The sequence below is a fragment of the Sturnira hondurensis genome, unplaced genomic scaffold (assembly GCF_014824575.4).
Source record: "Sturnira hondurensis isolate 20B ecotype Veracruz unplaced genomic scaffold, ASM1482457v3 Scaffold0018725, whole genome shotgun sequence".
NCBI lineage: Eukaryota > Metazoa > Chordata > Mammalia > Chiroptera > Phyllostomidae > Sturnira > Sturnira hondurensis.
Window position 1 is genome coordinate 1,249,538 of NW_028091356.1, and position 24,007 is coordinate 1,273,544.

The following is a 24,007-nucleotide window of genomic DNA, read 5'->3' on the forward strand; positions in this document are numbered from 1 at the left end:
TGCAGTCCTTTTTATAGGGGGAGAGGAGTGAGTGTCAAAGCTTTGGGGATAGATGAAATCAGTCAGGGAGAGTGTGTGGAGAAGTTGGAGCAACACCCAAGAAGAGAATCTGGGGATTCCTGCACTGGGGGGTCAAGATACGGTATCAGAGACCGGAAAGGGGCAGAGGAGGTACAGTCACGAGTTAGAAGGGGCAAAGGAGGGCATGGTATCCTAGACTCCTAAGGGGAAAGGAGTTCCAAAACATATGCGGTGTCAGTAGCCAAACAGAGAAAAGCTGGAGAAGGAGACCACTGTATTTAGATGCCTTAACGGCACTGGTGAGCTCTGAGAGGGCAGTTTTGGATCCAGGGGTAGCTCAACCCCCCTGTAGACCTTTATAAAGGATGGGGGTAGACTTTGCACCGCAATTCAGGAAATCACCCAGCACATAGCGAGCTGGACAGAGAAGAAATGGGGAACCTAGTCCAGCCTTGGATCGGTGCTGGCCCTGGCCAAGGAAGCAAAGCCCTCCCAGCCCTAAGAGAAAATGTGGGAGGTGACAGGCAGCTGTGGATCATAGAGGTGGGGAGCCACACTCTCTGAGCTTGGCTCACGTCGCAGTATTTAGTGTTTGTGGTTACAGAAGAAGGTAGGTCACGCACAAGCTGCCAGTTTGGCCACTACAACCACTGACACCTGACACCTGAGCACGGCTGGCAGGACTGAGAATTGGACCCCAGGGAGGCCGGTGTGCTAAGGACAAACAGACGCAGTCCACGTCTATACTCCATGCTCCATGTCCCCGCGCTCGCAAATGCACACACACGCCCAGACGAGAGTACGCAGCTGGGATGCGGAAGCGTGCAGATTCCTGCAGCAACTGCGCTTATTGGTGGCCAGACTCAGAGGCTCGAACCACTGCTCAGCCACTTCCGGGTGTGTGTGCGCATCCCCAAGATGACCATTTCGGGGTCTGTCCTCTGCCTTGACTGAGGCTTTAGGGAAGCAGATCATGGATGCAAGGGGCATGAGGGAGAAGGTTCAAGCAAGAGACTGAGAAGATGGGGAGGAGGTAGGGAGGAGGAGGAGAGGGCAAGGGGGCCTTCGACAAGATTGATGGCCTCGTTGCCATTAAGAAAAAAATTAGCCGGTGGCGGCTATCATATTAAAGGGTGAAGAAGCCGTGAATTATTTTCTTAAAGATCTTATCGCTTACAATGATAATTTTACCTTCCAAAAGGCCACTTTTAATGAGGCGAAGAGCCAGGCAAAAAGTCATGATTTAATGCCGGGATTTTTTTTTTTTTCAAAACACATTTTACTGCTTTTTGGTCCATGTTTAAAAAGCGCTGGTGACCTTTTTTTATTCCACTTGCCCCAGGTGTAATGCTGAGGCCTCTCAGGGCTTCTAACCTAGAGAGAATGAGAGAGGTGGGCGGGCGGGTGGGGGAGAACACGAGTGTGCGCTTTCTTATGGTGAGGGGTAGGGGTACATTGTTTCCCCCTCCTCAGCATCTTTCTCGGGACCAGAGAAGGACATTGCCCCAAAGCCCATGTCTTTCCTGAGGAGAGGGGGCCAAGTCACTCACTAGGCCTCCTACGGTGCCTGGGTGGATGAGGAAGCGGCTCCAAATTGCAGGGAATCCCACCCCAGGCCCTTCCCAGCCTTCCTCCTCCAGCTCTTGGGGGGAGGCGGAGTCAGGGAGCCCTGCAGACCAGCAGCTGCCCCTCCCTTCCCAGGGCCCTCGCCTGAGGATGTGCGCAGGGCCGCCACCGCATGCAGGTCACATCCTGCGGCTCAGTCGGAGATGAAGGATAAATGGCTGCTCCATCTTTCCCAAATTGCTTTCTTTGGGCTGTCACTGGCGATTTGGCATGGTTTTCTAGGCTGGGGAGGCCTCCTAGGGGATTGCATGCTTCTGGCTCAGAGCTGTACAGACTGGAGAAGGTGGGGGGAGGAAGTATGAATTGCTTTCAGGCCCCCAGTTTGCAGCTGAACAGGCCTTGGCAAGAGCCAGCAAGAGCAGGCTGAATGTGCCATGTGGTATTTAGAATTGTGATGCTCACACACAATTTAAAGCAGACAGTTTATTAATCTAAACTGCAGGCGTATGTAGAAGAGGCCATGTAGGATTGACATGGGGGGATTAGTTTTGCTGGGGTTTTTGCTAGGGTCATTGTCGCAGCACGGGGATAAATGGACCCACCGTACATCCCAAGCTGCACGCAGGAAACTCATACATGCTATTTAATTTACTGTCTCCATAATGGGGCTGCCATCAGCCCATGTTAGGGGCAGACAGGGTGGCCAATGTGTAGCTTTACCCCCAGCCCTTGGGGGGTCCTGGAGCGTGTATCGTCTCTGCCCACTGAGCGTAGGCTGGGAGTCTGCCCCACTGGAGTAGATACCAGCTGGGATATTGAAGGTCTGGCCCTCTCAGGGGGCCTCTACCCATTCTGAGAGTCAAGCCATCTTCTCCCATGACCACACTCCCAGGACCTGACCATGTGCTTTCAAAATCCCAAGTGGTCCCTCCATCCCTCCACCCCCCTTCTCTTGACCCCTCTCCCAGAAGCTCCATGGGAACAGGGACTCTAGGGGACTGACTATAGGTCTCATTCTGCTCGAGGCCATATGCCCTTTTTCTTCTTCCAGTCCCTCCTGTTGTCTGCTTCTATCAAGAGGGAAGGAGAGTCTCCAACAGCATCACCACACTCATCTGCCACTGATGACTTGCACCACTCGGACAGATACCAGGTGAGCAGTGGGCGGGTGAGCATGAGAAGGAAGTCCCCTTGGGTGAGAAATTAGAGGGCATGCCTGGTGCAGACTCCTCCCTCCTCAGGAGGGAAGAGGAGGAGGGAAGAGGGAAGGGCTGAGCTGTTTTTGATTCCCTCTGTGTCTAGCGCCCCTAACTGAACCTGGAAGGCACAGGTGCCTTAAGCAGATGGATTTTTAGGAAGAGACAGCCAAGGACACCAGGGCTCTGGTGGCCCCTAAACACCTCTGAAGCATCCCATCTATCAGGACATATCCTATAGGGTTCGGTTTCATGAGGGACCCAAGATATAGCCCCAAACCAACTGGAAATGTCACACTTCAAACCCATGATCCTCTGGGCAAAGAACCATTCAATCCTGCCAAACTTTAGTGCTGAGGCCAAGAGAGAAGGATACAGAGACAGTAAGTGCCTGTGAGCCTCACACAACACGGGAAGGGAATGATCACACAATCTTAAAGCATCAGAGCAGACGCAGGACCTAAGGCTGACACCCTAACTCTCTTTTGGCCTTCTTTGGGTAAGAAGGAGAAAGAACTTCCCCTAGAAGCTTCTCCTTCTGAGAAGAGACAGGGCCCTGCCTTTGGGAGCCCCAGTCCGATGGGGGAAAACAGGGCCCTGCTCCAAGGAACATTTGTCTAAATGGCAACAGGCCTTCTCCAGGAGCCCCAGGGTGAATTGTGATGCTCACAATTCAGCCCTAACTCAGAAGCCCTGACGTGATGTAGAAAGACAAGGCAGCAGGGACCCATAATCTGGGGTACAGAAGCAGCGTCACTGCTGGCACACGTAAAACCCCTGTGGAGCCAGAGGTGTTCTCTGTGAACCCCCTTTACTTTCAGCTGACGCAGCTCGGTGTCAGGGCACAGAGCTTGGAGCGTGGAGTGCCTAGGGTGGGCTGGACACCAGCTTCCACTGGATGCTTTGTATGGGACTCAAACTGCATAGGCCAAAGTGCCACCCCTGGGGAGAGATTCCTTCCTCTCATGAACCCTGGTTTGAAAGAGGCTCTCAGTCCAGAGCCTGGGAGACATTACCCTCATCCAGACAGCCCTGGTTTGAGATGGAGGGATGACCCAACCCTATGTGGAGCCAAGGCTCTGTCCCAGAGGTTCCTTCAAAGGGACAGACAGAGCCCTGCCTTCAGGGACCCATCCTCTCTACTTCAGTCACAGTACTCAGCCTCACCATCTGATGAACTAGGAAGAGTAAATGTCAGGCATAGGCATGGCACCAAGGCCTCTGTGGTTTAGGTTTAGCCCATATTCCCAGCTCCCATTCCTAACACTGCCCTCCATGAATCCTACGGGGCATGCTCACCGAATTAATGCCAACTACTTCCTGCCCAGGACATGCCTGTCTTGCCTCTGCATCATACACACGCCGTTTCTTCTAACAGGACTATTTTACCAACCCGATTTTTATTTATCCTTCAACAACCTGCCCAAATCCCATCATCTTCAGGAAAACTTTCTGGAATAGCTATCTCTTCTCATGACCCTGGTGTGTCCATTACTGCCCTTATCATCTTATGTTGCGTCACCTTTAGGTGTGTTTCGGTTCTCTCTCGGCTTATAACAAACCCTCCCAAAACTTAGTGGCTTAACACAATTTATCATATCTCAGAATTCCGTTGGTTGACTAGGCCCTCATGTACTCATGCAGCTCATTCAGCTGGAGGACAGCCTGGGCTGGAAAGTCTCAGATGGCCTCACCGTGTACCTGGAAGACTAGGGTGACCTTGGTTCTCTCCCACACCACCTCTCATCCTCCAGTAGGTTAGATCAGCTTCCTTACTTGGGGGTCTCAGGGCAATGTCACACTAAGAGGGTGGAGGACAAAGCTACAAGGCGTCTCGAGGCCCAGACTCCGGAATTCACACATCACTGGACAAAGCATCACAAAGCTAACCCTTGATCAAGGGATGAGGAGATACGGCTCTTGACAGGAGCAGGTGCAAAGAACTGGGGCCACACTTACTGTGTCACAATGGATTTGTCCACTAGACGTGGAGTCCTTCCAAGGCAAGGGCCTTGTCTTATCCTTCTTTACTCCCGTCCTTTACTCATTTATCTATACTCACTCATGCTTAGCCCAGTGTCCTTGCCTGCCAGGGATTAGACTTGCAAATAGATAACTATAGCCCAGTGTTTTAAGTGCTATGACAGGGGTATAAGTAAATTTCTAGGATCACACAGTGGACAGAAGAGAAAAATCAGAGTAAGCTTCACCGAGGAGGTAATGACTGAACAGGGTTTCAGAAGACAAGTAGTTCACTTTGGCGAGCAAGGAATAAAGGGTGCCCCAGATCAAGGCAACAGTATGTGCAAAAGGCATAGTGGTATAACCCAGAGGGACGTATTTGGGGACCTACTATCAGTTCAGCTTGTTAGAATGTAAAACACAAGGAAGACTAGTAGGATGTAAAGTACCCTGGAAATTGCCCTAGGGTCTAGCTGGGTATCCCATCCCCAAATCTTTATACAATGCCTGGCATGTAGTAGTTGCTTGATTATGTTGGGAATTTTTTTTATTATCAAACTCAGCCTCAAAATTAGGGGATATTGGTTTCTTGTTTGCATTCCCATTTTTTTTACCCCTGTTGGGTTACCTAATTTCTTAACTATTATTTCACTTTACCTTCATAGCAACTGTATAAGCTTCATTGCCTTCCAATTTATTGCTAAGGAGACAGGCCTGGAGAGAGGAAGTTCATTTTCTAAGAACACACAGATTCTTAAGAGCAACAAAGTCAGGATTTGAACTTGAGTCTGTCTGGCCCTGAATCCTAGTTTCTTAGCTGTGCACTGGGCTCAGGGGCTTCCCTCTTGTGTGAGTATAATCCCCCTTCCCTTCCCACTGTTATCTCCCACATGCTAAACCCTGTGTTGGGTGACTAGATAGAGATAACCTCCATGAATAAGGTACAGATGTGTAAACAATCAAAATATACAAGATCAGAGGGAAGACAAGGTATTGTGAAAACTCAAGAGGAGGCAACTCACCCAACCTTGAGAGAAAGTGAAGCCTTCCCAGAGCCCTACAGGATGAACAGACCAAGCACAGGGTATAGAGGAGGATAATCTAGCCCAGAGTCCGGTGCATGAGGTGCTCAAAGAACTATTCATAGCTCTGCAGAGCAGAGCAGAGCATCAGGAGGGCAAAGGGGCAGAGCGGGAGTGCTAGAAGAGGCTGGAGAAGGCCTGTACGCCATGTTGCAGATCATACAGATGGGAGAACCACTGAAGGGTTTAAAGAAGGTGGAGAGACAGGGTCAATTGTGAACAATACAAAGATCACAGTGTCTTTACTGAGAAGGCTGGGTTACAGGAAGAGAAGCTGGAGACCACAAGGCCACATGGGAGACAGGGGCAAATTTAGAAAGCTCATGTTATGAATTGGAGCAGTAACATCCAAGATGGGTATAGCCGTTGAAGAAACACCCTGGGAGGCTTGCCTCTGCTAAGTGCTGTGCTAGGCTTGGGTTCACTCATGATTCACATATAGCCCCAACCCTGGAATGGTCAGTACACTGACAAAAATTTTGCATGGGCTATAATGAAGGTAGGGATGGCAGTATTACAACAAGAGGAAAAGATATTTTTCGAGAGACTGAGCAGGAGATACAGAGGTAGAGATAATCAGTTTTTTTTTTTTAAAGAGAACATTTAAAGAGAGGCTTTCTGAGATCTAGATAAGTAAGCACTGAGTGTTAAGAAGGAAGGAGGGTGGGGTCCAGCACCATTCTCAAGTTTCCGGTGTGAGCACACCTGAGTGTCCCTTTCTGAACTGGAACCCAGGAATAAAGCGCCTGTTGGGGGGCGTCTAGTTCCACACTGACCACGTGGGTGTCTGGTTCCCGTGGGAACTTTCAAGGTGATGTCCATCATACAGCTGAAAAGTTGGGAATCCTCCAATAACGGGACTGCTGAACTCCATGGGGATGGGGGCGGAACATTTGGGACGTGCGGTGAGATCGCCCATGGGCGATCAGGAATTCCGACACCTCCTTCCCAAAGAATAGCCTGGCTGCCCTAGGGCAGCCGCGCGGCAGGCGGTACCAAAGGCCGGGGTTCTGGGAGAATGGAGCCCCGTGCGAGAGAGCATGGAGCTGGACAGGTGGACCCTGCAGCCGCTACCTGGAGCGGGTACGCTTTGCCGATGGTGGGAGGGATCCCAAGCACACGCCGCGGGTTACTACCCGCGTGCCAGCAGCTTTTTCCTGGTCCCAGTCTGGTCGCCCACACCCCCATCTTGAACTTTCACCCTGGGCGCGCGACGGCAGTGGTCACGTGACCAGGGCCAACATGGCCGCCGCCGCCGCTGGGAGCTGAAGTGCCGCCGCCGCCGGGCAGCCGGGGGGAATCCGCCCGCATCGCCGCCCTCGCCGGCCGGGCGGCCGAGGGGCCCGGAGCGCCGGAAGCCGGGGCTGGGACGGCACCGCGCGGTGGCCACGGGGTCCTGTTAGAGCAGTCCCCGGCGGCTATGCCGAGGGCCCGGAGCGGTCGGCGGAGCAGGGGGGCCGGCGGGAGGGAGGAAGTAGGTTTGTTTACGGGCTGTTTGGGGCGGGACAGGCCTGGACCCGGGTCGGTGCTCCGGCGGGGGCCAGGACTCCAGGCCGCGGCTGACGCTCTCTTCTCTTTTCGCATCTGCCCGGGATCTTCCCCCAGACCTTCCTGCGAGTGCGAGCCAACCGGCAGACCCGACTGAATGGTGAGTCTTGCTCGGCCCCTCCCTCCGCCCCACCCCCGGCCTCCTCCCTCCCTCGCTGGCTGTAGCTCCTGGCTTTGCCTCAGTCTCTTCGACATTAAGGCCCAGTGGCTTCCGTGCAGTCACAGGGCCTAAGAATGTGCTAACCAAGGTGGCTGCCCTCAGTTTCCCCGTCTGTCTAAGGAGGCAGTGGTTCCCAGCTCTTGCCAAAGCCTCTCTAAAGGCCTTGAAAAACCCTGGGGGGCAATAAGTGCCAGAGAATGAGGAACAAGCTACACAATTTTACTCGGGATCTCAGCTTTGAATTTGCAAACTGCTGGGACCTCACTGTACAAGCCGGCAGGGTGCTGAAAATGTTTTTCTTCCAGTTTTTAATCAGTGCCCAGTAGTGTGAATACAGCCTCTCTGCTGAGACTTGACAATGCAGTGAGATCTGGAGTTCCCACGGCAACAGGAACTAACTCATCCCGGGGCTCTTTGAGTTACCAGTCGGCCCACATTTCACAAAGGTGATCAGCGTGGGCTCAACAGCTCTTAGAGGCCTCTCTGAAAGCTCACCGTGTATGCACTACCTGGCGCGCTCCCCCCCCCCTTTTGGATTCAAACCTCTGGAACATTCCTATTTGCTGAACACAATTGAATGAGCCTGGCTTTTTGTGCTGACTAGGGTGTGCTATGTCTGGGGGTTGCTGTAAGAGACTTAGGGTCTCTGGGCCAGCTGGTAAATGATCCCCACCCTCTGCTACTTAGTTTCCACTGCCAAGCTGAGCCTCATTCTGGGGGAGAGAATGCACTTGTTATGGGCTGGCACTGTATTAAGCATCATCATCATAACACTTCTGAGAGGAAAGCATTAACACACTCTGTGTAGGTAAGGAAACTGAGGCTGGGAGAGGTGACAGTGATTTAAAACCACGCAGCGGGGATGTAACTGGCGTGATTTAAACTGAAGTTTGTTTACCTCCCGAGCCTGGGCTTCTACGACCATGTGATGCTACCTCCATGGCACATCCTTTGACTTCACCTACTCAGAGGTCTCCTCTGGGTAGGGAGCAAAGCTTTTTCTTCCACATTCTGGTTATTTTGGCAAGAAGGTAGCCAAACCTGCCTTGTTTATCTGAGAATTTGCAGGTGATGTTTAACCCATCAGGGTGCTTTCCTAGAACTACAGGGATCTTCTAGTCTGCGTGGCCTGGTCAAGGGAAATATCCAGTATTGCGCCCTCTTTGGCAATTCTGTGAGATTCATTTCTTATTCTGTCATCAAGCAGTGTTTATCATAGTCCTCCTCTTACAGGGGGCACTTCCTTGGGCTCTAGGCAGGACAAATGAGCAACCTTTATATTCTCGCACTGCCTCATACAGGCTTCTGGCACTCTGGGGGTCCCTGGCTCCATGCCTTTCTGATATCCCGCATCCCTTCTCCAGCCCAGCCTTGGCTCTGAAGTAGTGATTTCAACCTTTTCCAATTCGTGGCATATATAAACTAGTTAACTAAAATTCTGTGGCGCACCAGAAAAATATATTTTTTGCTGATCTGACAAAAAAATCGGTGTGATTTTGATTCATTCACACCGGAGAGCTATTGTGTTGGCTATAGTCTTTATTTAATAACAGTCTAAGGAAAAGAGGCCAGTGCCCCTGACTAAATAGTCAGGTATTGTGTGTTTTTAAAATTCTTACGGCACACCAGTTGAAAATCACTGGTCTAGAGTGTCAAGGTGGCTTGAGCCTGAGATTCCAAGGGTTGGGGCAGTCAAGGCAGAGGAATCTAGATCTCCGTTCACAAAACGTTCCTCGTGTGCTGGTGGAGCACCAGCCCGTGACCGCATCTTCTATAGCAAAAGCACAAGAGATTAAAGAGATGGGCCAGGCTGCAGACCAGAGTTTCTCAAGCTCCACGCTCAGTTCTAATGGGATAGTGACCTTCCTGTTGATTTGGGTCTTCCTAGGATGACTCTGGATTGGAGTTGTAATAGCTCCCTGCCTCAGGCCTTCAGCAAGCGGAAGCTGGGCCCCAAGTGCATAGTCTTACTGCCCTAGCACACTTACAGGATCAATGTTTGTTGATGCTGACCAGTCAGAAGGACCCTTAGGACAGGAGAACATTCAAGGCTATGGTTTCTTATTCTGCCTTTGTCTCTTTTTTACTACTTGAAAAGTTCTTGATCTCCCTGAGCCTTGAGTTTCTTCATCTGTTAAAATGGATAATGCACCATACCTTCAGGATATAGAATTAAATGAGCTATGTTGTGTGAGGTGTTTGTCTCTGAGGCTAACACAGTTGAGGTTCTAAATAGTAATCAGTTTCCACCTGCGTCACCTCTTACCTGTGTCCCCCTCCCTAAAGTGCATTCACAAGCTTCCCCCAGGGCCAGTGCCCATGAGAAAGTTCTTCTTGGCCTGCAGCCGGGAACCTTTCCTTCCTTGACTACCTCCCTGTATCCTCACCCCAGTTCATCTGATCTCAGAGTGGCTAACTCCGCTTCTGCTGTTGCATCCAGGGAGGGGCTAGAGGGAAGAGTCCCTTCTTTTGACCCCTTCCTGCTTCAGTGACAGGAGGGCTGCAGAGAGAGATTAGTGAGCTAATTAGAAATGATTGCATCTCTCAGCATTAATTAGGAGTGCTATGGGCTTGCAGTGTGCACTTTGGAATTGAGCCCCCTGCGGGACAGCATGGCAGGCAGCCCTCTGCCTCACGGGCCTGCCAGTCCCTCTGCACTGATTAGGAATGATGGAACAGGTTTGGGTAGGCACAGTGAGGGCTACCCTGTCAAAGTACCGCGGGCTTTCTGACTCAAATTCTCCATATCTTTATGACTGGGCCTCAGTCTCCTCTTCTGTAAAATGGACCAGTGGATGTAAGAGAAATCCTTCCTGGGATGACTCTGACTAAGACATTTAAGGGCTCTTGGCCCAGGAACAAAGGGAGTTTTATCATGAGTGGAAAACAGGCTATATCAGACTCCTGGCTATCTTAACATCAAAAGAGCCCATGGTCTTGACCTTCTAGGGAGATACCGAGCAACATGGAGTATCTTTGCTCATTGGACTCCTTGAATTCTGCAGGTAGGAAGGTACAGTTGAGCTTGAGCCAGCTATGGCCAGAGTAGATACTTTGCCGGCCCAGCTCCACCCTTCTCTCTGGGTGCTCTTGGCAAGTCCCAGTCCCAAAAGGAGAAGAAGGTGCTGCATAATGAGAGTAAGACCAGGCCCTGAACAAAGGGGCTGATGTCTGGCAAGAGGTCAGGCTATATCAGCTCCACTGCAACCCTGGGAGCTACAGTGACCGTCTGCCTGTTCTGTGCTTTGTTTTCGGTTTTTCCATGCAGCTCGGATTGGGAAAATGAAACGGAGGAAGCAAGATGAAGGGCAGGTATGTCCCCTGTGCAACCGCCCCCTGGCAGGATCGGAGCAGGAGATGAGTAGGCATGTGGAGCATTGCCTTTCTAAGGTAGAGGGGCCATCACCACTTATCCCCCCACCGCTCCCCCCTCCCCTGAACCCAGCTGCCAACTGCCCCCAGATATATGGGCTATTGGGGTCTCCGTGTGGTCTCAGCAGCTTCTTCCTCCTCTCTGTTCTTTGCTCTCTTCCTTTGCTTTCACTCATCTACTCTTTCCCTGGGGCGCCAGTGGAAAATGATTGGGAAGAGGTCTAGGTCTTTGACCTCTAGATTGGTTTACTTCACAGGAGCCCTAGGGCCGGGGTTGGCACACCATACCTGGGGGCCAGGGCTGTGCTTTCCTGGCAGGCCCTGGGGGACAGGTAGGGATGGCCTGGCACCCACATGATCCTGCTCTGCTCTTCACAGAGGGAAAGTTCCTGCATGGCTGAGGATGATTCCGTGGACATCGAGCATGAGAACAGCAACCGCTTTGAGGAGTATGAGTGGTGTGGGCAGAAGCGGATACGGGCCACCACTCTCCTGGAAGGTGGTTTCCGAGGTACAAGCAGCTGACACATAGGCAGTGGCACTCCAGTGGCCAGGCTGGGTATTCGTCTGTTAGGAGCCAGGAGGCCAGGGCTGGTGGCTGATCATCCGTCCACCACGTGGAAACTGCTGCTGGCAGAGTTGCTTTGTGACTGTGCTGCCTGCCTGTGATGTGCATATTAAAATGGGAGCATTTGGGTGGGGAGTAGAATTGTGAGGCTGCGAGCTAGGAGTGACGAGGGGGGCTCTTGGCCTCGGGTGATGCATTGAAGGTGACAGCCAAGCCACGTTAGCACCTGCATAAAATATTAAAGGGACGGTTATGCATTTATCACTCCATCCCTCTTAAGGCTGATAAATGAGAATCCAGCAACCTGCTGTACACCTCCAGCACTAGGGGCCCGGAGGGCTTCCAGGCAAACACATTGGATTCTCCCCCTCCTCCTCCTCCGACCAGAGAAATCAGTTACAGAAGAGAGAGTGAGTTATGGCAAAATCTGACCTCCCATGAGCTTCATTGGTGAATTTAATTTTAGCTCTGATCCCATCCCTTGTCCATGGGCCCCTCTGCCCTGAAGCAAGAGGGGCCCGGCCCAGCTGCTCCCTGCTTCCCTTGGGCTCTCCCCAGTTGCTGTGAAGAGGTCTTCAGGGCCCTGCCCAGCTCCTTGGAGGGACATGGCATGGGCAGTGGAAGTCCCCCACTCATACCAGCTCAGACGGCAGACTAGTTGGGTGCCCAGGGTCACTGTCCTCTTGTCAAACTTGCCTGCCTTGGGCAGGGGAAGAGGGATCTGTCTGCTTCCTGGCCTCCAGCTTTTCTTTCTGTGCGCAAGCACAGCTGGCACTGCAGCTTGTGGTCATTAAGTGAGACAGTCTGCTTCCCATCTGCTTCCAGTTCTCTGGGCATCACCCTTGGGAGGACTGCTGTGTCTGGTCTCTGGGGAATCTCATAGCAGCTGGGAAGAGGGTCTCTGCCTCTTTGGGGTCCTGCTCTTGGGGCTGGTGCTGAGGCGTGGTCTTCGCAGTACTGTCCAGTGCAGACCCGCTGCACAAAGGGCCCCACACCCAAGTGGGGCATTATGCCTTTCGGCGTATCTCACTTTACCCAAGTGTTTCAGGACAAGCCAAAGTGTAAATCAGGAAGGTTAATCAGATTACACTGGTTCCCAAGCTGAAGTGCTGAGCTGTGGAATGTCCCTTTACCATTTCCCTCTAGTCCTGCCCTAGAGTTTTAGAGTGTCTGAGGCCCTAGGAGGGTGAGCAACACAGCCCAGCACCCTGTGACTAGCACACAGGTGGCAGTCCATGCAGGGTCGGTTCCATGATGCTGCTTAGGGTTCGCTCTGTTGGCTGCTGCAGATAGTCACATCTTCCATTGCTGTGGCAAATTCTTGGGTTTCTTGGCACAGAACTGGACCTGATGGCTTCTGGGCACCAGACAGGGCTTAAGGAGGATAAAGCCGTTCAGGGCCTGACGGTCTGACACAGTACCTCCCCTGTGTTGGGATGCACTGGCAGAGCGGGGCTGAGGGGCCTCTTAGGCCCTGGGCTGGTGTCAGTTTTCCCTGAGTGTTTACACTGTGAGGTTGTTCCTTTCAAGAATTCCTGAGGGGAGTTCAAAGGGGGCTTTTCTTTGAGCGATTTGGAGAGCGAGAATGAGAGTGAGACTTGAAGAGGGAACAGGGGCCGGAGGTGCCTTTATCTGCAGAGAATTGCTCCAGCTTTCCTGATAGAAGCTGCTGCCGCCTCTTAAACAGCTTAGTGCAGTCAAAAGACGGGCAGACTTGAAAGGCTGTTTTACAGTGAGATCAGCAGGAGCCACAAGGCAGAGAGCTGGGCGCAGCGGAGCAGAGGAGGCTGAGGCTCCTCAGTGGAGTGGCAGTCGGGGGGGTGGCTATCAAAGACAGCCCTGGATGATCCAGACTGCCTCTGCCCTGAAACCTTGTCTGTAGAAGCTGACCATCTGTCAGTCTACCCTCCCTGGCCAGGACCGATAGGCCTCAACTCTGGGGGCCTGGGTGTGGCCCTGCCAGGCAGGCTGGTGTCAGTGCATCGCATTGATCACCCGCCGGGCGGGCCCAACTGCAAGCCGGGCAGCGCGTGCTTAATGTGATTGAAAGGCAGTTAAAATGGCGGTGACCTTTTCAGGAGGAATTAGATTGCCTGCCAAGACCGGTTAGAGGGAGTGATAACGCCGGCTGAAGAAGCTGCCCAGCCGACTTCAGAGAGAGGGAGCAGAGGCAGGATGAGCGGGCAAGCAGTGAGGCCCATTTAAGCTGTGCTGTGCGTGCTGACAGAACAGAGATTGCTGTCCTTGTTAGATATGAGAGAATTGAAGAGTCGCAGATAAGTTCCTGTATCTGATCATCCCCTACCCCTCCTCACAGACTGGGGCCCCTCCGTCATCCTCAGCAAAGCTTCCCAGTAGGCCCGCTGGGAGCTGGTCATATGGGACAGGTTAGTTATCTGGAGTGTCGTCTGCTGTGGAGCTGGTGTGCAGGCAGGAGTTTTGGTGGGGACACCTGGCTGAGGGGAGCAGGCCTTGGAGATAGGACCTGTGGTTACTGAGGGTGAGGCCCAGATAGCTCAGGCCCAGGAGTGCTGGGCCTGGGTCTTTAGGACAAAGTGAAAGACCAGATAGAGCAGGTAAGCACTGATAATAGATCCAGCTAGAAATAGATTTTTAAGAGACCAAGGACATAGGTAAAGATGTCAAGTGAGCAAGTTGGATGAATCTTTCAGTGTCTAGGAAACACTTTGGCCTTCCTAGTTCTAGAAGCCCTAGGCCATTAATTGTCCTCTCAGAACCTTCAGTCTGCTGACCTGCTGCTGTCTCTCCCCGCCCAGAATTATAACTGCATGAAGGGATGGATGCACACGGAGCCTAGTGCTTCCCCAGCTTTCCTCTAAAAGAATTCAGCAATTAGGAGAAAAAGATGCTCTTCTGGGGCAGCTCAAGGGGCCTCTAGGCTAGAGCAGCAGGCCACAGAGAAAATCTAATCACACAGCCCTTGGCAGGGAACCTACACCTACCTGTAGTCAAGGGAGATGTGTGGTGAGTGAGCCACACCTTTCCTCATTTCTCGTCACCACCTCCTGGGCTCTGGAGAAGGGACTTAAGGTGGCGGTGAGCTTCGATCCCTCCCCTGTATTCATTGCTGGGAAAAGTTCAACAGCTCTGAGAATCCTGGAGCTCATCCATATCTGAAATGGACAGGCTGGAGAGAGGACATAGGAGTGATTGGTTTCCGATAAGGTGACAGTGATGTGGCAGGCATGTGAGTGGCGAGATGAAGGAATTTCCCAGGAGGCCGCATAGGAAGTGGAAAGTCCTGTGGCTGTGTCTTTGAACCCTGAAGGGAAATGCATTGCTAGAATCCAGCACTGAGCCCCTCTGAACCAAACAGGTGGGAGGGAGGGGACTCACGGGACCAGCTGTGCAGGGTGTCTGCCCTGTCCAGATCCTGGCCTAGGAGTTGCATCTTTCTTGAGTTGCTCTCACAGCTTTTGGCTGGTTCCAGGTAGCCTGAGTGAGGTGCCATGGAGAGGTCAGGCAGAGCAGCTTAGGTACAGATTTATTTTTCAACTGGCTATTGCTTGATAAAACTTCAGAGCCAGATTATGAGTCAAAGGAGTGAGAGGTTTGTGATTCCAAGAGCCCAGAGAAGAAGACCTTGCCATAGCTCTGTCTCCTTCAGCATGTTGGTTTCCAAAGGATGGGAGCACCGGGTGCTCAAAATGCCCCTCAGCACAGACCTGCTGCCTGATGTGCTCAGTAACAGATGTTGGAACAGCCAACTGCTGGAGGCAGTCTTGGAATGCAGAGGGTTTAGGGCCACTCTCTTCGAACTCCTTACCACCTTTAGTTATAACTGTTGCCTGGTGGGAGGTGTGGAGAGGTGGCAAGGAGCAGGGCACCTCTGTCCCCTGTGAAAACTGACGGGATTTAATCGCCTTTTGGAACACAATTGTTAAGCTGGAACTGAGGGAGTGCAGGCAGAAGGAGCAAGTATCAATGGTATTAAACGGCGTCTGTCTCTATGCGTCTCTCCTGACGTGAGGCAGTGAAACGCGTTACCGAGGAGGCCCAGAAAGTGGCTAAGTGCGTTTGACACACGCCAACTCCCTGCCTCCACACTGGATAATTGCATTGTCAACTGTTCAGCGAGGTGGCAGGTGACACTGCAGGCCGATTGATTGTCCCGCATCACAGCTCCCCAGACTGTCAGCTCCCCAATCGATGGCGTTTACACAAGACACCGTAACTGCATCTGTAACTAATTCCAGTGTAAAACTCTCCGGAAGCTGTTGCCCCTGCACCCCGCGCCCCACCCCCCCACCCCCATTGGAAAGCACAGACCTCTGGAGGGACCCAAGACTTTCCTTTCTCCCTAGCCGTTGGCTTTGTTGGGAACAGTAGGTGAGGAAATCAATGGCTCCTTTTTTGTGGTTTCAGGTTCCAGGACATTACAGCCCCTAGTAAATGGGCGTCTCCAGTTTCCCAATCGATTATCTGATCAATTGATTGAATTAACACTGATTTTTTTAATCCTCAATGACCTGGGAAGAAATGAGTTTATGGGAGAAGGGTTGTTTTCATAAAATTTAGACTTGCCTGTCATTTCTACCCTTAACCCTCTGCTTGTCTATCACTTGGCGGGAGTTTTGGCAATGCCCACCCTCCCAGGACTGGAACCCGCTCTGCCGAGCATTGTTGACCAGCAAGCTTAGTTTGCCTGTGGGCAGCAGCCCAGCCCTTTGTGCTGCTTTAAGGTGGGGCCAAACCACAGCAAGGGGGCCTCCTTGGTGACTGAAGGGTCCTCCAGGTCACCCTGGAGGTCCTGGGGGCTGAGCCCCTTCCCTGGAGAGCAGCAGCAGGAGTGGCAGCTTGCCTGTTTTCCCCCAAAGCCACGTGGAACAGGAGCCAGAGGCTTGGAAAGGAGCTCCCCGGGCCATCTTGCTTCTGAGTACTGGCTTGGGATGTTCCAGCAGCTGAGAACATAAAATGACTGTGGAGCCTTCCTCTCAAAGCCGGGTGGGGAGGGCAAGCTGGCAGGGGTACTCTCTGCATAATACAGCTTTATGGCCATTTCTTTTTATTATAATTCTGCCAGAAGTCAGAAAGTGACATTAAGAAAATAAAGGTTAATGTGCTGGGAAGGAGATGAGAGCAGGTTGAGGCAGCCTGTTCTGAACACCTGTGCAGGTAGGCAAAAGCTCCCAACATCTGTCTCCACTGGGGAAAGCGTCAGGGTCAGAGTAAACTGCCCAGACCAGAGACAGGCCTTTTCCTTGGAAAACAAGGTGTGCCGGGCTCTCTGTCCTGCCTGACTAGTCAGAAGAGCAGAAGCCTCTGCTTCTTCCCACTGGGGGCTGGTAGGGAAGACTGGTCCTGAGAGGTTCCTCCAGGCTGCCAGCTACTCAGGCCTTGGCCTTCCTTCGAGCGCAGGGCTCCCAGGACCAACCGAGAGGAGAAGCATTGCAGCCAGTACTGCTTGGATATCTCATATGGTGTCTGTCATGGGCCTGGCCAGCTCTGCTGGTGATGCAGAGATCACGGGGAGAGTCAGACTTGGGCTTTCGGCCTGCTTAGAGACAGTGATGCTACGTGGTAGTAAACATGACTTTGGAGTCACACAGGAAGCAGCGCCTGTGGGACTGTCTGGGAAAGTCTCGTCCATGCTCGGCACTTTGAGGGTAGTGATCAGATCTTGCAGCTCTGCGTCTTCAGTGCCAAGCCAGGGAGAGGACGAGTTCATTAAAGGTTAGGAGATGTCGCTGAGGTAGGAGTGCCTTCAGGAAGTACAGGGTCTGGTACAAATAACTCTTTTCTTATTACAAAATCATAAGCTTGTAATCCTGTCACATAACAATGTCATTTTAGGTAAAATGAGCATACCACATAACATTTTAGGTGAAGTGTTCAAATTAAAACTAAGTTATTACACCCATATTATTACCCTACCAATCACTCAAATAGGCATCACTTCTGCCAGACCCTGTATTTCTAGAACAACTTCTTTGTGTAGATACTATGAGTTAATGTTAGAAGGCCTGGTTGAGCCAGCCAGGGTTGGCAGAATGAGCAGGCATTTGTTTTGTAGACCAGGAGAGACAAGGTTCTAGGCAGGAATAATGGGCGGCACGAAGGCACAGGAGTAAGAGGGAAAGTATAGGATTTGGGAAACTACAGTAACTGTTTCACTGGAGCACTAGCCTGGCTGGCAGGCAGGCTGCGGAGGAGAGGACTTCAGGCCACAGGACTGCTGTAAGTCTTGAGAAGCTGGGGTTTTCTGGCACCAGTTTTGCCATGGGTTCTCTGATTTCCTTTTTGCCCACCCAGAGGCAGGGCTGGATAGGGCCAGGCTTGAGCTGAGGATGTGAGGCTGACTGCTGAGCTGTGTGTACTTGGGGGAGGGGGGTTGGCAGGGCGCGGGGGGCACACGCTGTAAGTGAACCTGATAGCTACATTCTGATTGATGGCAGAGTTTGTCTCCCAAACTGTCAGAGGGTTTATAGAGGTGCCACTCACCCACAAGGCAAGAATTGCTTGTCAGGACACCTGGCTGTGAATAGGAGACAGAGCTGTAACTTGGTGTTTTCTCAGCTTAATGGCCTTGCTGCTGACCTGCCTGCTGCCTCAAGCTTGTCGGTTCCTCTGGTATAGAGGGCAAATGAGAACTGTCAGGGAAGGGTGGAGCCTTGCAATACCCAGCCCTTCTCTTTCCCTGGTGCTGCTTACCTCTGGGATGGGTGGAACCTTTGTTAGAATAGAGACCAGAGACGTGGAAGGGGGAAGAAAGATTGGAGAGAAAATGCTTTTGAAGTGGACTTGAAAGATGGAAAACAGTCCAAATGGAGTGAATAGCATTTGCAAAATCTTAAGAGCAAGACATACAGGGTCATGTTTAAGGTGCAGTAAGTAGTCTGTTCTTACGCATAGGGCTTGTGGAGTGAAGTGAGGATGAAAGATCCTAATGGCTCTGGCTGAGGAGCCAGACTGGATTGTGCATGCAGCGGGGAGCCAGTCAGTTCTGGAGCCAGGAAGAGAGGGTCAACTGTATGGCAAGCCGTGTGAAGGAACAGACAAGATGCTTGAGGATCCCTTAGGAGACTGCTATCCAGATGAGAGTGTAAGAACCTAAGTGGAAAGGAAGGACAAGAAGGAATTTCTGAGGTCATCAGGCAGAATTCCGAGCTTCTTCCTCACCTCTTTAAGGATTTCCCTGCTGATTCTACCCGTAACAGACTCCATCACTTTCATCTCTTTCTGTCCTGGAAGGGCTGCTTTGTGAGAAGTGGCCACTGGGAGAAGGCCAGGGTGGAGAAGGAGGAGCAGTTTTGCAGCCTCTGACCCTGGGCTATCAGGAAGGGCGGTCCTGGGAGTCAGACTACATGATAAGTGCAGGGGCCTAGTATAGCTTCAACAGCTCTCCCTCCCCACTGTCTCAAGGCTCTGCCTGTGGCCGGGCCTGTTGAACCTTGGTGGGGTCAGCCGCCTACCTGGCTCTGCCTCCACCCTGCCTGCCTGCCTTCGTGGACTGCTTTGAGAGGCAGGTGTGCGTGCCTATCCTCTTGTCTGTCCCCTCCTAATCCCTTCATAACTGCACTTGTCCAGGAATCTGGGCTGAGTGAGGTGGAGATGAATAATTAATGTCAGGCGCTTCAGACACCAAATATTTGAACAGCTGCCTGGTGTTTTTGCTGGCAAGGACCTGGCAGCCCAAATCAGGACTTTGGCTGGGGGTCCTCCCGTATGGCTCTGACTGGCCCTCTGATGGACTTGTCAGGCTGGACCATGGGGCACAGGGAATGCCAAGGTCCTGGGTGGGGTGATCTTGGGAGACCTGAATCTGTCCTCTTCCTGCTCTCCTAAACTTAGAAGACAGGTGGACAGCAGGCCTGGGTATCTCCCGGAGGCCTGACATAGTGTTTCAGTGGGCTAGTTCATGAGACCACTTGGAGCAGTAGTAATCAATGGCCAAGAAGGATGAGTTTTACAGAGTGAAAGGGACTAAAATATCAAAGTCAAGAGCACCTAAATATCTGGCTGTCTGTATCCCAGGCCCGAGTTTCTGTCTGGGCCTTATATGTCCCAAACTTGACCCTATGCTAAAGGCAACCAAAGGGGCACCCTTGGACCAGTCTTGTTGGCCCCCGCCCTCCTCACATCCTGTTTCCCACAGGCTCTGGCTTCGTTATGTGCAGCGGCAAAGAGAACCCGGACAGTGATGCTGACTTGGATGTGGACGGGGATGACACTCTGGAGTATGGGAAGCCGCAGTATCCTTGGGGCACTCTGGGGCAAGGTGGGGCTGGTGGGAGGGGCCAAAGGGAGTAAGAAAAGTGGCTAGCACCTCTGGTGCTCACCCTCCATCCCCCCTTTCCCGGGGTCAGTATCTCAGTTTTGGCCAGGACTCAGCCCTCAAGGCCTACTGCAAACTAAGATCCATTTGTCCTTGACCATCATGCCAGATACACAGAGGCTGACGTCATCCCCTGCACAGGCGAGGAGCCTGGTGAAGCCAAGGAGAGAGAGGCACTCCGGGGCGCAGTCCTAAAGCAAGTGTGGCACAAGCTTGGGAGTGGGCTAGAGGAGAGGGACAGGAAGCCCCTGGGCAGGGGTCAGTCTGATACCCACCCTCAGGGCTGTCCTCGCCTGTCTTCAGGGCTCACTTCCTTCTTTCTCCTTCCCTTCCTCCAGTGGCGGCCCTCCCAGCACACGCATCACACCTGAGTTCTCTAAATGGGCCAGTGATGGTAAGTCCTGACCTAGGTTAGGAGCAGTGGGAGAAAGGGGATATCCTTTGGGGGGTGGTGACTGACTCAGGCCCAACCCCTCACTGGTGATGCCCAGTCTGGCCAAAGTATGAGTTGCCTCTCTATCCCAACAGAGATGCCATCTACCAGCAACGGGGAGAGCAGCAAACAGGAGGCCATGCAGAAGACCTGCAAAAATAGCGACATTGAGAAGTGAGTGGCCAGGAGCAGGGGCCTTGAGACAGCAGTTAAGTGGGAAAAGGGGCTGCCAAGGGCTCCCAGCCTTCCCTTAGTCCTACAGCCCTGGGCACACAGCTGACAGTGGAGCCCAGCTGGTGCTGAGCATGACTCTGTGAATTGATCACTGGGACACGGCCCTGGAGCCTTGAGCGGGGGAAGAGCAGTTTGCCTGCCTGCCTGCCTGAGCGCCTGCTCCGTGGCCTCCACCCAGGGAATGTGATGTATGGCCACCCAGCCCAGCCGGCACACTTGATTCATCTCCAGTTTCTGTTTCTTAATCGGGAGCTAAATTGGTTTCATTTTTCTTGTCCCGGGTGGTGCTCGCAGTGGGTTTTAGGCAGGAACATTGGGTCTCATCACTTCTGGTTGGAATTTTTGACCTGGGTTCTCTGGCAAGAGAAAAGGGGATCCCTTAACGCTTCACCCAGGCTGGGCAGTCCCTGGCCCGAATCCCCACGAGCCACAAGGACTTGAAGTCAGCTGAGCACCTAATTGCCTTTCACACACTCAAGCACGGGCCAGTTCTAGCCCCAGGAGTTGGCATTGTCCAGTTGAGGGTGCATGGAGCTGCTGCCTTTGGCCATCGCTTAACTCCTCACACCCATCCCCGCCCTCCACTGGAGGCTAGGTTGCCTAGGGTTAAAGGCAGCCTCTTCATCCTAGGACCAGTGTTCCATCTTGCCTCCTGCCAGGAGAGTGGATTGCAGGCCAGTGCAGGGCTGGGTCGGTGGCCCAGGGTCACCTCCCATTTGTTTCCCTCCATTTTGTGTTGTCATAAATTCATTCCAGCCCGTTGTGGTTGATCAGTTTATCTCGGCCGGGGCTGCGAGTGCTGCTGGCATGATGTATGGGCCGCAGCGCAGGGCCCGGCTGCCCATGAATCACCGCAGCTGCTCTGTGTCAGCGCTGGAGCGGGCCGCGCGGGTTCGGCACAGCCGGCTTGGGGAGGGGGAAGGAATGACGTATGGATGTTTATTTAATAATTCTCTCCTACTCCAGCTGAGCGGGGCGGGCGGGGCCATAAGGGGCGCCCGCCCTCGTCTGAAGGGGCTGCTCATAAATCAGAAAGACAAGATCATTAATCAGGGATGGCGCCCAAAGGGGAGGTGGGGGCCAGAGCCAGTGGCCATCCACGGAGGCACTGCCCACCCAAGTCAGGATTGCTGCCCGACCTGTGTGAGCACTGGCACCAGTAGGCACGGCTCTGGGACAGGTTGGGGCTGGCAACGTCATTGGATCTGGGTCTACTGAGATCTGGGCCCTTTAGTAGCCAAGACCTTTCCACTTCCCACCCAACATGTGTGTTTCACTGCCCAGGAAAGGAGGCAGGCAGGATGCCATGGCTTCTAGGAAGTTCTCCACCCTGTGCCCTGGAGGAACTCAGGAATAGCTCATAACCAGTGCAAGCCAGGGGCTGGAGGTAAAGAGGAGAGGCCTGGCACATGCTGAGCAAATCCAAGATAGGGTGGACTCTGGAGTTAGATGTGGCCTTGAAGCTTCAGGGGATGGAGTAGGGAATGGCTTCATTCTCTCCTGGCCCCATCCTTTTGCCTTTCCAATTTTAGCTCATTCTCAGGTTTGGGGTTTGAGAGTTAGTTTTCTCCTCTGGGGCTAGCTGCCCCCAGCTCCATGCCTTAGTTTCCCCATCTCTGAAATAACCACATAGGACCAGGCAGATGCCCAGTCTGGTCCTTGGAGGGGCTACCCATCTTGCATCCTTGTCAAGAATTAATAGCTGTCCAGAGGGGGATGGTACATACGGCATTGGGCGAAATGCCAGAGGAGGGCAGGTGCTCATAAGGAGAGAAGGGGTGGTGAGGGTTCCAGAGCTGGAAAGTTGAATGGATGCTCTCAGGGAGTCATCCAGAGCCTCTCTGAGCTTCCCTGGGGAGAGGCCGGGCAGAGAATCATGGAGTGGTGAATCTAGAGCATCCCCGATAAAGGGACACGCCATCAGGGAAGTCACGTCATTGCTGGTATCCTAAGAGAGAACGCTCAGAGATCAAAGTGTTACTGTCTGTGGAATCTTACCCACTGTCCTTCCTGCACCCCCCACTACCACTAACCCACCCAGCAAAGATAGACCACCCGTAAGCTTTCAAGCTTTCTGAGTCAGCTGTCTACCACACGCTGGCAGAACAGGCCACCCTTGGAAGGCCGTCCCTCCCCGTGGCAGACTGCTCTCCCGAGTCACCTCAGACCACTCTTGGCCTCCTGACTGAGTGAATTTACCCGCTAAAGCTCAGCTCTGACCCTGTCACAGCCTTCTGGCAGTGTCCTCACGACTGCTCGCTGCCTGTAAGGTAAACGTCACTGTCTTCCGACTGTGGCATCTGAGGGCTTCCCGACTAGTCTCCTTTCCCACTTTAGCACCTTCTGCTCACCCATAGGTGAGCCTTCCAGCCAGATGGGGGTCTTGGGCCTTCTGGCCTTTGTTCCTACGTTCCCCGGCCTGGAGAGCCATCGCCTCTTGTGTCTCGTCTGCGTATTATGCTGGTCAGTCACGCAGCTACTAGTTGATCGCAGAATCAACCTGTGGGGGTTTAAATCCCATCTCCCCAACTCCGGGAACCACGGGCAAGCCACTTAATGTTTCTGTTTTGCTTTAGTTTCTTTCTGTATAAAATGAGAATATTGTAGTCTCCTCATGGGGTTTTTGTGAGGTGTAAATAAAATAATTGTCAATCCCTCAGTACAATCCCTGGCATTTAGTAAGTGCTTAATAAATTTTAGCTCTTTTATTTGTATTCTCATTACTATTCCCTAAGGCCCCTGTCTAGTACCTTCTGTTCTGTTCCTCCAGGAAGCATTCTTCTCCCTCTGAAACCTTTAGGTTTCGTCCACTTATTCTAGGAGACATGGGAGGGATCACTCCTTGAGACGGTCCTAGCTGTTCCCAGTTCAGTATTGCAGCCCAGAGTCTCCATGAGGTGGTAGGGACCTTCTTGTGCGGTGCTTGGACAGCAAGTGAGGACCGCTAGGGCAACTGATGTGCCTGGGAAGATACAGCAAGGAGCCCTTGAGGGTTCCTTGTGCCGTGAGGCCAGGCCTGTACCCCAGTGGCCCACATTGTGTGGGACCCCTCCATTCCACCCATCTCTCACTCTCCCTGGGGTTTGAACTGGTTCTTTATTCAGCAAATGTTTGCTCATACTCACATGCCTAGTGTGGAGATAACGGCCATAGCCAATACTGGTGGAGTGAGCAGCTTGCAGGGAACTGAGTCCACCAGAGACCAAGACATTTAATTACATTGCCTTGGTAGAATCCAGTACAGGGGGTGGGCGAGCACAGAAGAGGCACCAGTGGTGGTGGTGCTGGCTGGAGAGTTGGAAAGGGCTTCTGGGAAGAGGTAGGCTAGGCCTGAACCATGAGATGAGATGGCGATGGAAAGTTAGGAGGTAGGATGATCCCGAGGGAGCAGAAGGTGCCTAGGCCAAGGGAACAGAGAACTGTGTGTGGAGAAAGTATTCCAGTGTGGATAGAACTTAAAGTATGTGGCAGGGTGCTGAGTGATGTGGCTGGCTGCAGATGGACCAAGGAGGCCCTTGTAAGTTTTTGAGGAGCTTTACTTTGAGGGAGACATTGAACTCTTGGAAGTA

At 52.6% G+C, this 24,007-nt stretch overlaps 1 protein-coding gene across 3 annotated transcripts in view; it reads left to right on the plus strand.

Moving 5' to 3' along the window:
* RNF220 (ring finger protein 220) overlaps positions 1–24,007 on the plus strand; it is a 222,941-nt gene that overhangs the window by 196,535 nt on the left and 2,399 nt on the right. Inside the window, exons 4-11 of one of the 3 annotated variants that reach the window (XM_037069664.1) lie at positions 2,639–2,740; positions 7,433–7,475; positions 10,804–10,925; positions 11,286–11,418; positions 19,592–19,688; positions 19,881–19,967; positions 20,110–20,165; positions 20,300–20,378. In XM_037069664.1, the coding sequence (XP_036925559.1) occupies positions 2,639–2,740; positions 7,433–7,475; positions 10,804–10,925; positions 11,286–11,418; positions 19,592–19,688; positions 19,881–19,967; positions 20,110–20,165; positions 20,300–20,378 (719 nt within the window). Of the gene's footprint in view, positions 1–2,638; positions 2,741–7,066; positions 7,302–7,432; positions 7,476–10,803; positions 10,926–11,285; positions 11,419–19,591; positions 19,689–19,880; positions 19,968–20,109; positions 20,166–20,299; positions 20,379–24,007 lie in introns of those variants that run through there. The other 2 variants (XM_037069665.1, XM_037069666.1) reach the window with 2 other exon arrangements.